The sequence below is a fragment of the Pogoniulus pusillus genome, chromosome 6 (assembly GCF_015220805.1).
Source record: "Pogoniulus pusillus isolate bPogPus1 chromosome 6, bPogPus1.pri, whole genome shotgun sequence".
NCBI classification, from domain to species: domain Eukaryota; kingdom Metazoa; phylum Chordata; class Aves; order Piciformes; family Lybiidae; genus Pogoniulus; species Pogoniulus pusillus.
Window position 1 is genome coordinate 31430438 of NC_087269.1, and position 13198 is coordinate 31443635.

The 13198-nt window shown below is 39.9% G+C and overlaps 1 protein-coding gene across 2 annotated transcripts in view; it reads left to right on the forward strand.

The window, feature by feature from the left end:
* WAPL (WAPL cohesin release factor) overlaps positions 1-13198 on the forward strand; it is an 80721-nt gene that overhangs the window by 50737 nt on the left and 16786 nt on the right. For both annotated transcript variants that reach the window (XM_064145115.1, XM_064145114.1), the window contains 2 exons: positions 2186-2297; positions 9238-9465. In XM_064145115.1, coding sequence (XP_064001185.1) covers positions 2186-2297; positions 9238-9465 — 340 coding nt within the window. The remainder of the gene's footprint in view (positions 1-2185; positions 2298-9237; positions 9466-13198) is intronic.

The following is a 13198-nucleotide window of genomic DNA, read 5'->3' on the forward strand; positions in this document are numbered from 1 at the left end:
TTTTGGCAATAACTTTTCTTTGTTTAGTGCAAGCTTATGTGCAGCATCTGGTCTCTTTTTTAATGCAACATTCAGTTCTAGATTGGCTACCTGTTCTTCATCTTCTGTCGACAAATGACATAGCTGGTATCCACTGGAAGTATTGTGGCCTGAATATTAATTGGAAGCTTCCCTAAATTTCCTTGAAATGCTCACTGCACTCATAATATTCAAATTAAATACTGTTCTTAAATGGTATTAAAAATAGGAGTCTTTCCTTGAGAAAGTTTGACTTAATGTCAGTGTCCATTCCCTGGACTTAAAAGTAATTAGAATTATGTTCTGTAACTGTAATAATCCCTTTATTTTTTTCTTACAGATATTTTTGATACTTGTAAATTTTCCTCTCTGTTTAACAAAGCTACAGTGTTAGAGAAGGAAAAACTTAATTCAACAGGGATATATGATGAAGGAACTTTACTTGAGATTAAATTGTGAAGGAGAAGAAAACCTCTATCATTTTAAAAGAACTAAGTTGAAATTCTTCTTCATGTTCCTCAAAAGCTATCACTAAACATTGTCACTGAACACGAGAACTCTGTTATCCAGCTTTTGAGTGCATTATGATAAGAATAAATGAATAACATAATGCTAGGTAAGAGTGTTTTTTGTATTGAGTGCAGTTAATTTGCTCATACAGCAAGCTTCCTAAGATCTTAAACTGGCTTTTACTTTCCAAATTTATATCATGACATGTAACTTGTATAAACACCATAAAATTTTTTTCTTTCAGTTAAGAAATAAAAAGAAAAATATTTTTCGAAAGGAAATCAATGTGTAAGGATAGAAATAGACCTAAAAGAATCAGAAACTGGTAGGTAAGCTCTAAAGAGTGCTGTTGTGGTCAGAAACAGAAAGACACTTCTTTAAACGCCATACTGTGTGAATCTTGTATGTTGAGATTCCCCAGTAGTCATGGAAGACTTGATTTCAGAATCATTCTCACATTACTGCACATTTAAAAGCAATCCATTTTTAACAGTGTGATATGTTTCACTGTGCTAGAAATGGCAGACAGTTTGCTAATAAAACTAAGGAAAGACTTAAGTTTAAAATGGAGCTGTTGTGCTGATCAGCAATAAGACAAGTACAGTAGTCAGATTCTTCCTGGCATCTGTTGTATTTCCAGCAATCTAAGTGTAGCAATAAACATGAAAAATTGTGGGGTTTTGTCTGTAAAATTAGTCAGGCACAAGAGGGACTAATTAGTGAGTGTAATGGTTTGGATGTTACCTGCCCCTCCCCACCTTTAGAAATCACCCAGACTAGACTCAGCCGTCTCTAGAAATTGAATGAAGCTTATTATTTACAGCTCAGCTCAATATACAAGCAGATATTTACAATATATACAGTTATATACTGAAATATACGAGGTAAAAGGTAATACAGAAACACAACTCCCCTCCCAGAAACCTAAGTCCCCAGGAGGGGCTTCCAACCTCCCTTCCACCTTCCCCCTACCCCTCTCAACCTCACCCCAGGCCCAAGGAAGAATGGAGGTTTGGCTAGGGGGTTAGGAAGCAAAGTGGATTAGTCAAAGAAATGGCAGAGAGGGGTGAGGTTAGAGATGCAGCTCAGCCAGTTCCCCAGCAGGAGTGGTTATCTATGGTTTTATTTCTTGCTATTTCATAGCAAGCCTGTGATTGAGGTAGACATCACCATTGTTTTCCTTTCACAGCCTGTAATCTAGTTCTTCCCACCAAAATATTCTAGCTAGCTTCAAACTAGCACAGTCAATTAGATGACAGTGATGGAAGCTCACATTGATAATGCCTTGATCCTTAATAAGCTCTCTCATATCTCTAAATCAGAACTTCCTGCTTAATCCATGAATATTTTAGTTTCAATTTAACTATTTGAAATTATTTCAACTTCTCTTTGAAAGAAGCAAGGTCAGGGTACCTGTTTTATCCAGTCTTAAAATAAAGCAGACCTATGACGGTGCTGATAAGCCACTGTTGAATAAAATGCTGCTCTGTTCATCAATTACAAACTTGCCTTGCAGAAATTTTAGAATAAGCATCCCACCAGAGTTTGTCAGGGGCTGAGGTTTAGATGGCTACTCATGTTTTGTAGGTTTGTTTACTTGCCATTTTCGTAAGTGCTTTCATTTTAGTTGTTCTAATCTGGAATGAATTTTCTCCAGTGTAATCAGCTTGGCCACAAAGTGTGCCATGCCCAGCTTCCGAATGCATCTGAGAGCACATGGGATGGTAGCCATGGTTTTCAAAACACTGGATGATTCCCAGCACCACCAGGTATGGACACAGTGGATATTACATTAAAGTTTGATGACTCCTGTATACTTCAGATTAATTCTATGTACACACAGGTGAAGGTCAAGCATCTAGCATAGTGTGAATCTAAGATCAGTGACTCCATTTAAGAAGTCTGCATGCAAATGAAAAATAAGAGCACCTTTGTTCCAATGATGAATTTCTCTTCCACTCTTTATGTATTTCGAGATTTGGAAATTCTTTTTAAAAGTCATTTGACCTTTTGATATAAGAAAAAAAGACTGTACTTTGGGTTGCTATTTTATATATATTTTTAACCTTTTAAAAACCTTAATCGTATCTATAATTTCTTTCAAAGAAAATGCACTTAAAAATAACCCTTTATGATAAAGATGGCTCCAAGTGCTCATCTCCAGACTTCACGGGATCACAGGATATTAGGGGTTGGAAGGGACCCAAGGAGATCATCGAGTCCAAACCCTCTGCAGAGCAAAACCACAAAATCCAGCACAGATCACAGAGGAACGCATCCAAACAGGCCGTGGATGTCTCCATGGAAGGAAACTCCACAACCTCTCTGAGGAGCCAGTGCTTTGTGGCCCTTACAGTAAAGAAGTTCCCCCTTGTGTTGAGGCGGAACCTCTTTTGCTGCAACTTACACCCATTGCTCCTTGTCCTATCCCAGGGAGCAAGTGAGCAGAGCCTGTCCCCCTGACTCCTGGCCAGCCCTCAGATACTTATGAACATTTAGTAAATCCCCTCTCAGTCTTCTCTTCTCCAGACTAAACAGCCCCACGTCCCTCAGCCTCTCCTCATAAGCCATGCCCTCTGGTCCCCTAATCATCCTTGCTGGACCCTCTCCAGCAGATCCTTTTACCTCTTAAACTGGGGAGCCCAAAACTGATCACAGTGTTCAAGATGAGGTCTCACCAGGACAAAGTAGAGAGGAAGGAGAACCTCCCTTGATGTGCTGGACACACTCTTCCTAATACACCCCAAGGTCTCATTGGCCTTTTTGGCCACCAGGGCACTTTGCTGTTAACTTGTTATCCACCAGGACTCCCAGGTCCCTCTCCACAGAGCTGCTCTCTAGCAGATCACCTTCCAGCCTGTACTGGTGCAGTTCCTTCCCAGATGCAGGACTCTGCACTTGTCCTTGTTGAACCTCATTTGATTCCCCTGTGCCCAGCTCTCAGTCTGTCCAGGTCTCGCTGGATGGCCACACAGCCTTCAGCTGTATCAGCCAAGCCTCCCAGTTTGGTGTCATCAGCAGACTTGCTGAGCAGACACTCTGTGCCCTCGCACCTTTTCTGCAGCTGTTGTGGGGCATTTTTCAGGTCCTCTGCTTGTCTCTTTAAGCAGTGCTGTGATAGCAGTTCTAGGATGCCTCAAGTGTGTGCAGTATTCTATAATAAATCTAGGAAGGGTAAATTTTAAGTGTTTGTTGTAACACTGCCTGAGAGCTACAAACTGAAACTATTTGGGTTTTCCTTCTTAGTAACTTTCAAGTTCAAGTCAACTGTAACAGGAAACACTTCTTGTGGGTGATACTGGTTTTTGAGTCGTTGTTAAAAAAGGTGAACATGGGAAATGGTATTAGATATCCTGAATCTAATTAGATGTACTGCCACAGTATTTCCAAAAGAATGACATAAACTGCAGACAAAAACTTTGCACCCACAGAAACAGACATTTAAGGGATTATATTTGACATCTTACTGATTAATATCTAATCTTAAGATATTAGAGATCTAATATAAGCTAATCACCAGGAACAGTGCGGCTAGCAGGACAAGGGAGGTTATTCTGCCCCTGTACTCAGCACTGGTCAGGACACACCTTGAGTGCTGTGTCCAGTTCCGGGCTCCTCAATTCAAGAGAGATGTTGAGATACTGGAACATATCCAGAGGAGGGCAACAAAGCTGGTGAGGGGCCTGGTGCACAGCCCTGTGAGGAGAGGCTGAGGGAGCTCAGGGTGTGCAGCCTGTAGAAGAGGAGGCTCAGGGCTGACCTCATTGCTGTCCACAACTACCTGAAGGGAGGCTGTAGCCAGGTGGGGGTTAGTCTCCCAGATAACCAGCAATAGAACAAGGGGACACAGTCTCAAGTAGTGGCAGGGGAGGTCTAGGCTGGATGTTAGGAGGAAGTTCTCCACAGAGAGAATGATTGGCATTGGAATGGGCTGCCCAGGGAGGCGGTGGAGTCGCCGTCCCTGGAGGTGTTCAAGCAAAGCCTCGATGGGGCACTTAGTGCCATGGTCTATTTGACTGGATAGGGCTGGGTGCTAGGTTGGACTGGATGATCTTGGAGGTCTCTTCCAACCTGGTTGATTCTATGGCTGTATGAATGGGGAAAATAGCCATAGAGCTTCAAGTAACTAATTTAGAACAACAGCTTCTTTTGCATTCCTCAAAAACGATCTGTGGCTGTTTGTAAAACATAGTAAACAGGTTCAGTGCATTTGGTATTTTATGAGCCATCAAAATAATGCCCAGTGATACAAGAAATGAAATAAGTATAGTTGTGTTAGGTAGGACAGTTGCCACCACACTGAGCTGCAGGAGATATGCAGGGAGCAGCTACAGTTCCATGAAGACTGCCAAGTTTGCTTGGTCTTTTACCAGTTCCTGTTATGCTTTTTGAAAGAACTTGCATATACAGTTCAGAAGGAAATTGCATGATATGATTTGTCTGTAGTGACAAAAAACGTTGATTATATTCACAACTTCCAATATATTTGATGAAAAACTTTGTTTTGTTAGGAGAGAAAAAAATATGTTAGTCAATGTTTTAACATATAGTTGCAGGGCATTCTCACTATGAGTAGCATAGTATTTTAACTACTGAATTATCAAACTACTACTAATAAATGCTAAAATGATGTTCTAAGTACTGACAGTGTGTGTTTCAGTGATGACCTGCTCTGTATAACCTTGCTGTGTTTATATACAACCTTTTCATCCACTCATCACTTCACAAAATTTGTTTGTTCAAAATCAATAGAAATATCTCCACTAAATTTCAGTGCTGAGTAGCACAACAGAAAGAAATCACAATAGGCTTTACTTATAGCTCAAATATGTTATAAGATTAATGAGGACTGAGGAGGGAACCCCGCAGTTGTTTCATCAATACTTTCTTTCAAGTATTTTGGAGATAGGAAATCTGCTACGAGGATGCTCAGAGGGCTGGAGCACCTCTCCGGTAAGGACAGGCTGAAAGAGTTGGGGCTGTTCAGTCTGACGAAGAGGAGGCTCCCAGGTGACCTTCTTGCAGCCTTCCAGTATCTGCAGGGAGCCTACAAAAAAGCTGGGGAAGGACTTTTTGCGCTCTCGGGGGGAATGGAGCACAGCTGGAGGTGGGGAGGTTCAGCCTGGCCATGAGGAGGAAGTTGTTGAGCACGAAAGTGGTGAGAGCCTGGAATGGGCTGCCCAGGGAGGTGGTTGAGGCCCCATGGCTGGAGGTGTTTAAGGCCAGGCTGGATGAGACTCTGGCCAGGCTGCTCTAGGGTAGGGTGTCCCTGCCCATGGCAGGGGAGTTGAAACTAGATGATCCTTGTGGTTCCTTCCAACCCTGACTGATTCTATGATTCTGTATTGCTGATTGAAATTAATATGAGCAGGTACTGCGTTCATTGTACTGGTACAGTGGAATAGACTGAGAAAGTAGGGGACTTCTGCATTTCTGTAGGAGAGCAGTTCCTGAGGGATTTTTTTTCTTAGTGTAACTAGCAAGGAAAGCAAAGTGACTGATTATTTTACTGAGATATGCCTGAAAATATTTACAGGAAAGTTAGTTGTTTTGCCTTTTTTTTTTTCCTCATAGGTTTATCTTTAAGCTACAGTTTCTGGTTTTGATTGACTTTGTCTCTTCAGCTGTGCTCTGAAAGTTTTGGAGTATTACTGATTTTTGTACTGCAAATACAGGTTTATTTTAGCTGTTAGCAGTTAAGCACAGAAATGTCTTCAACATGTGAATAATTTTCTTTAAAAGCATTAAATGTGTTGCTGAACCCTAGAAAATAACCATCTGTTCCCACAAGCTGCCATATAAATAGAACAAGCAAGGGAAGAGAAGGATGAAAGTGGGTGTAAATGGTCTGCTGTTTCTGGAGTATACTTCAGCTAGGATGTCTTCCTGAATTCTGTGAAGTCTGTATAAGTATGGAGTGCAGCTCCATAGTTAGATACAGCATCAAATTTCTGTCTAGAGTAAATTCTACTTATTTATTTTTATCTCCACATCTGTTTGGAAGCAAAATGTGTTTTAAGCATCTTATGGAACAGAACAAGGGAAATAAAAAAATGACAACAAAACCATCCAAAAAGAAAAGCTGCAGTCTCTAACAGTAGGATTTTCAGGTGTCAGTTTGGTTCTTTGATGAATCATTCGGTGGTTGGTCCTTTTCTTGTTTTGCTTGTATTTTATTTCTTAGGATGTTGACTGGAAATGAGTTGTACTTAGTAAGATGTCAGCCTGGAATTCTATGTATGATAGGGCATGAGATAGCTTTCAGACACAGTAGTTTTTTAACGTTCATAGAAAATCAGAGCAAAGTGTAGAGCTGTTATATTCAAGATGAAACCAACTTGCCTACAGGGAGTAAGAAAAATGAGTTTTAGAAAATTCATGTCACTGGCATGTAGCTGAAGCACGTTCGTTCCACTTTATCAGCATCATTCACTTTTGAGCTCCTTGTTTATGTAACACGTTTTCCTGTTGCACTTCAGCATTTAGAGGCTTACTGGCCTGATTACCTACTGCATGTATGCTGGTTTTGCTTTCATGGCAGTCGTCCTCCTGCTTGAAAACTGCTGTATAATGTCTTAATCCCCTGTTTGGCTCTCCTGCTCAGATTCAAGTACCTTAAAACTTGGGTGGAATGTCTAAAGTTCATGTGAGAGAAGAGCCGCTACTCTCTGCGTAATAGGAAGTCAGTTGGATTGCAAAGAAGGAAGCCTGAGACAGGCAAAGTCTTGCTACAGAAGCTTACAAAATGAGTATGATTGCCCTCATCAGAATACAGAGTATCTGTGAAGCATTTCTAAGCAGTGATCTAAGAACACTGACATTTTCAAAAGACTAAATATTGACAACCTAGATTATGAATTTAGCAGCTTCCCTCTGTTAACTGCTGCCTACTTTCTAGAAGACAGAACCTCCTTTGGGAGCTTAAGCATTATTTTAACCAGGAAGCTCACTTAGATAATGCTGGTCACTAGAAATTAGTTCTTCATAGATGTTACTTTATTGGGTTCCATACTGGCTTTGGTTTCTCTGGAATGCATTTGGTTCTGTGTCCTGTTTTAGTAACTGCTGTTCTGAAGAAAGAAAAGTCTTTTTTTTCCAGAAACCTGAAATTTCAATTGCAAGTAAATCCAGAGTAAAGAGTTTCTGTAGTTAAAATGATAAAATTGCAAGGCTTATTGGAGAAAGCTAATAGAAATTAAGGGGAAACAATGTATGGCCTGCCTACACAGACAGGGCAAATAAAAGCCACCCTGTGTTTCAAGGTTGTAGTTGTGAAAGGAAATGTAGATTTGGAAACCCTTCCTTCTGTATTCTAAATGCATCTTCAGTAGTCAGATTAAAGGCTTTATTCACCTGAGGGTTTCCTAAAGTCAGACAGGAAGGAGTTTTAATATAGCTTTTGATAGACTTGTCAGCTGCCTAATCCTGTTTTGGAAATGCTGATACTGCTTAGCATGACCAGATATGATGAGTACTTGCTTCTAAAATAAACAGAAGCAGCTAATGATTACTTTGGTAGTTGACTAAAATCTAAACAAGGTGTCAGTCTGCTATGACACACTGTGCTCTTTCCTGTTGAGCTGTGCAGTATTCACATCCCAGCATTAGTTTATATCTATTTTAAAATGAAGAAATTATCATAGGTGTGTGCAGCATGGTGACCCTTGAGAGTTGAGCTTGGTAAGACACACATACCCCAATCCCCCATCCCCCAGCTGTTTTTACACACCCAGATATTGTGAAAGGTTTCTGAAAGTCTTGTGTCTAGCACAGCTCAATTTCACATGGTCATTTCTCCTCTTGACCATAACTTGGAGCTCACCTAGAAAGATGAGTGACTTGGTGCAAGTGCTGTCCTTAGCCCTAGGGATAGACAGCTTTGCTTTGATCTCTTCACTATCATGTGTCCCCTCCTGACAGTCACACTTTTCCTTTGCTTTTCTGTATTCTCATGAAGATGGAATTGAATCCCTTCATGGAGAGGGATTAAGTATTCTTTAGCCAGTAAGAGGTCCCTGTATGCCAGTTCTGTGTAGCATAGGGATGGTTAAGGTAATGACATTTATTGTGAAAAGCTAATGGGAATGAGGCAGGAAGGAAGCTGGTTTGTACTCTAGCTACTTCCAAAAACCAGAATTCCTCTGGAAATTACGTGTGTTTCTGCTGGAAAGGTTTGGGTAAGCTATTGAGTGACAGACCTGCTTGGCAGAATCAGAATATATGTCAGCAGACACTCCTGGGTTTTTTCCTTCACATGCAGACCCTGTCCCCATGATCTCTCTATTTTCTGATGCTGCCACCAGCTTATACCATCAAACTAGAACATTCACCTGCCTTGCCGTGTGCCCCTTGCTTTTTTTTACATTGCTCCCCTGCCATCTGTCTTTTCTGTGATAACTGTGTTACTGATTCTTAGTCTGTCTGCTTCACTGAGTCTTTCAAAAGTAGAAAACTCTGCTTTTCTGCAAGCGTTTTGTAAACGTGTTGTGTCTTGTGTCTCAGTTATATTGATTAGGAGAATGCATGAGTAACTTGCTAGAAGGTATCTATGTACAGCTCTAAGTATTCATGCAGGTGCTAGCACTTATTGGGACTTCTCAGGCTGCTGCTTTTTTTAATTTTCAGCTTGTTTACTAAAAATTGTGAAAGATGTGCCTAATGTGAAGACAAAAAACTAACTGCTTTATTTCTTTCCTCTCCAAACCCAAGAATTTGTCCCTTTGTACAGCAGCTCTCATGTACATTCTGAGTAGAGATCGTTTGAACATGGATTTAGACAGAGCTAGTCTAGACCTGATGATACGGCTGTTAGAATTGGAACAAGATGCTTCTTCTGCCAAGCTGCTGAATGAAAAAGACATGAATAAAATCAAGGAGAAAATTCGTCGACTGTGTGAAACTGTTCACAACAAACATCTTGATCTCGAAAACATCACGGTGGGTATCATGTATTTGTTTGAAAGCCTTGAAAACAGTGAAATGCTTAACAAAATGGAACTTGTGGGCATCATCCTTAATTTCACATCTCCCAGCTAAGGAGCTGTGGCACTTTGCCTACCTTCTGTGTATATATGACTATGCTGCAAGTATTTTCTTCTTTAAATTCAAAGTTTCCTTTCTAAAAGGCTTGTGGTGGGATAAAGCTTTGATGTTCTTTAGCCGTCCAATACGCTGTTCTTTCCTGCTAAGGGAAGCTTATTAAAGGTAGCAATTAAAAATAAGGACCATTTTAAACAGCCATGTGTTCAAAGATCACATTTAGATTATTTGACTCTCTTTCTTTGCCTAAATGTTATATATACATTTGCAAACAATGTGGTATCCTCTTAGGTCAGCTCTGATGTGAGGGCAAGAATGGTGTTAAAAATTGAAAACGTGATGTAGGTTTTTCCACTGAGAATAAAAATCTGTTCTACAGAAACTGATTTCTCCCTGATTTCACCCCAAGTGTGGTGACAGATCTGTTGGTTTCCATAAGCATGGATGAACTTTTTTCTTTCCTTTCTCAAACATACTTGATTTTTCAGCTGCAAGAAATGGAATTGTTTTTATTTAAAAATAAATATGGCCATGGTTTGATGCTAGCATTAAGCTAGCTTGAAAAATAAAGGGTAAACCGCAAGTCTTTTTTAAAGAGAGTATCCAAAGAATTGATGACAGGTTGAGTAGATGAGTGGTTGTAGATGGTAAAAATTGGTAATGTGCTTTTGCCATATTGAGATATAACAGATGTTAGCATGAGCTGAATTATTTTAACTTCTTGGAATACATTCCCTTAATGTTTTAAAGAGTTGTATTAGGCTTTTGCCATTTTTCATGTAATGCTTACACTCAAAAGGAGAACTTCTGATTTTGTTTATGAAGTGAGCTTTTTAGAGCTCTATCTCCACAGTATTGCAGTTCCTGCCAGTAATCTGCAGTTACAATTGTATTCCATCTTAGGCTAGATTAAAAGATTATATGCCTTGTTGATCTAATGTTTTCTTTTGTATTTTTTGTGACTTATTTTGTCTGTTTAGGACCAGTTTGGTTTGGAGTTTTTCCCCAGTTCTGGCTCTTGAACAGGTAGCTGAACTGGTGTGAAAAGTCAGTATTATGTAGCAGTAGAGAGATGAATTTTGAGGGATGAAGATAATACTGATGATATAATTATTTATCTTAGTAATCAGTTTGTGGTGATAGAATTATTTCAGAGTTTATTTCTGTTTTGTTTCCTACAAACTTTTCAACTGTGCAGGTAGGAGATGCATATTAGTTTTGTGGCCTTCAAAATCTGCAAAAGAGGAATCAATTTGAGACTATTTTCTCCACTTTAGTTTAATTTCTGAATTCACCTGTCACAATCTGAAGATACCAACCCCATATGAAATTTGTTCTCTAGGTGTAATTGGCTGGTATAATCAGTGTCTTGTTTCAGTGCTGTCTTGGTACTGAATACAGCTCATGTAACTAACTGTCACTGCCAGGATATCTTTTGCATGATAAAATGTAAGACAACTTCCTTTATTAAGCACAGAACAGCTGGTACAGGTTCCTCATTGCTGAAGCATCCAGCTGCACATACCATTGTCTCTTATTTCAGTCCTTCTCGTATTCATAATCTGACTTAGCCTGATTTTTTTTTTTAATGAATTGTAGTTCTGTTCCTGTGTTTTCTTAAGCATGAGTCTTAAAAGGAGAGGCTATATCAAGAAAGGACTCTGTCTTGAAAGTTGGCCATGGTTAAAGAGTAATATCACAGACCATCAGTTGCAGCTGTAGTTTTTGTTGGTGATTAGTTTTTTTTCTGGAGTATCTTTATTTCTGAAAATTATATTGTAATGTGTTGCAAATGTGTTGTAGTACCACACAGATGGAAACTAGTTCCCTCCCAGATGCACCATCTAGAAATAGATTATATTATGTTTAAGAGAATATATGCAAGCCAAATGAGATGATTAGATTCTCTTCCAGTTTATGGTAGTAGCAATTGTAAGTTGTGACAATAATACATTTCGTATGTAGAAGATAAAGTTGGTTTTACACAGATCTCTGTCACGAGATGTAATGAGGAATCTCTGTTTTGTACCATATGACAGGCAGAAAACGCTAACAAAAATACAAATCTTGTGAGGGTAAAGAAAAAAGATCTGTGTTTTTTCAGACACTTAGAAGGATTGCAGCCAGTATTTTCATAGCTCCTGTTTGTGCCTTAACCCGTGACACCATTGTTTTTGGATCTTGCACTGATCAGATGAAGATGGTGAATACTGCCTGTCTCTTTCCACAAATAATGTTGTTTGTATGGCTGGCTGTAAGCTAGATCAGGCTAATTTTTGAGTACTGAAACAGGCATTCAGAGAGTTCTATTTCCTACACTGCTACAAACGTCAAAAGAGTACATCCAGAGACTGAAAAGGAGTCCTCTATGTTTAATTAGTTCAGGATTTTATGCTGGCTTAGAAGATAAAACCTGAAGAATTTAGCCTTCATATTAGGAAATGGCACTTGCCTGTAAGGGAGTGTAGCCCTCTGCACTGATGCTTACACTTAGCTCCTCCCTGTTGCATCGTAAAGAAAACATTCAGAAGTGACTTCTCTTTTTTAGCTGATGAAGGAGAGTGTTCTGTTTTGTGCTCTCAGCGTAACACTGAAAGGTTAAGGGAGCTGTGTCTTGAACTTTTGAAGTTGAAATTCCCTACTAATTGACATAAAAATGGGATAGAATGGATTTATTAAACAAAACAAAAAGCGGATTGATGCCTGTGCTGGTAGTGATGGGGAATTATGGATGTGATTAATATTGTTTAGTATTTTTAATAATAATTAGTTCTTTGCACTGTCATGAAAAACATTACATAGATGGAAACAACAGGAACTAGAACACTTAAGAAATAACTAGCAATAATGCAACAAACTTTAAACCATTAGAGCTGGAAGAGAAGTTCTTGCAGTCAGTTGTACCGCTTGCCTGCTAGAGGGACTTGAGAAGCCTCTTTCTGCTTAAGGCAGAAGGCTCAGATTCAATTAGAGAAGTTACAGAGTTTTGGTAAAGAGGCTTTTGAGTATTTACTCACAAAACTGTATCTCCAGATTTCTAGGCTAACTACAGTTTCAGACAGTACCCAATCACTTGCAGGGAGTTCCATTGGTGTCTTGATAGTCACTAAAACTCCTGATCTTTCCAGGCTCTTAACAAGGGTCCTGGGAGAGAAACAGATCTCTGACCTGATCCTGGTTCCCCTTGGATGATCTGTGTCCCTTCCAGGACTCTGTGTCAGAGGATGACTTGCAGGCAGAATGTCTTGCCGATGCGCAGATGGGCACAGTGTCACGCTCGTTAGGCAAGCCTACTGCATGAAGGCTTAATGTCTGTTCCCTGGCAAACGGAGACAAGGCAGTTTCCAGGTAGACAAACCCAAAGCATCAGGGTTTGTTATGCAGCATGCAGAATGTCACAGAGCATGGCAGGATGCAACAGCAGTGCGGCAATGATGCAGAGCACTGCCAGGAGCACATTAAAGCAGAGGCACGTTGTCTTCACCTGCTCATCTCTTTTTATCAGTGTGTCCTGAGTCTCATGGTTCTTTGGCCACAAATCAGCCAATCAGAATGGCACTTGGCCAAGCTCAACCATATTAGGTAAAGTCAGGGCTTACTTTTACCCTTTAGGTCAGAACACAAACAAGTG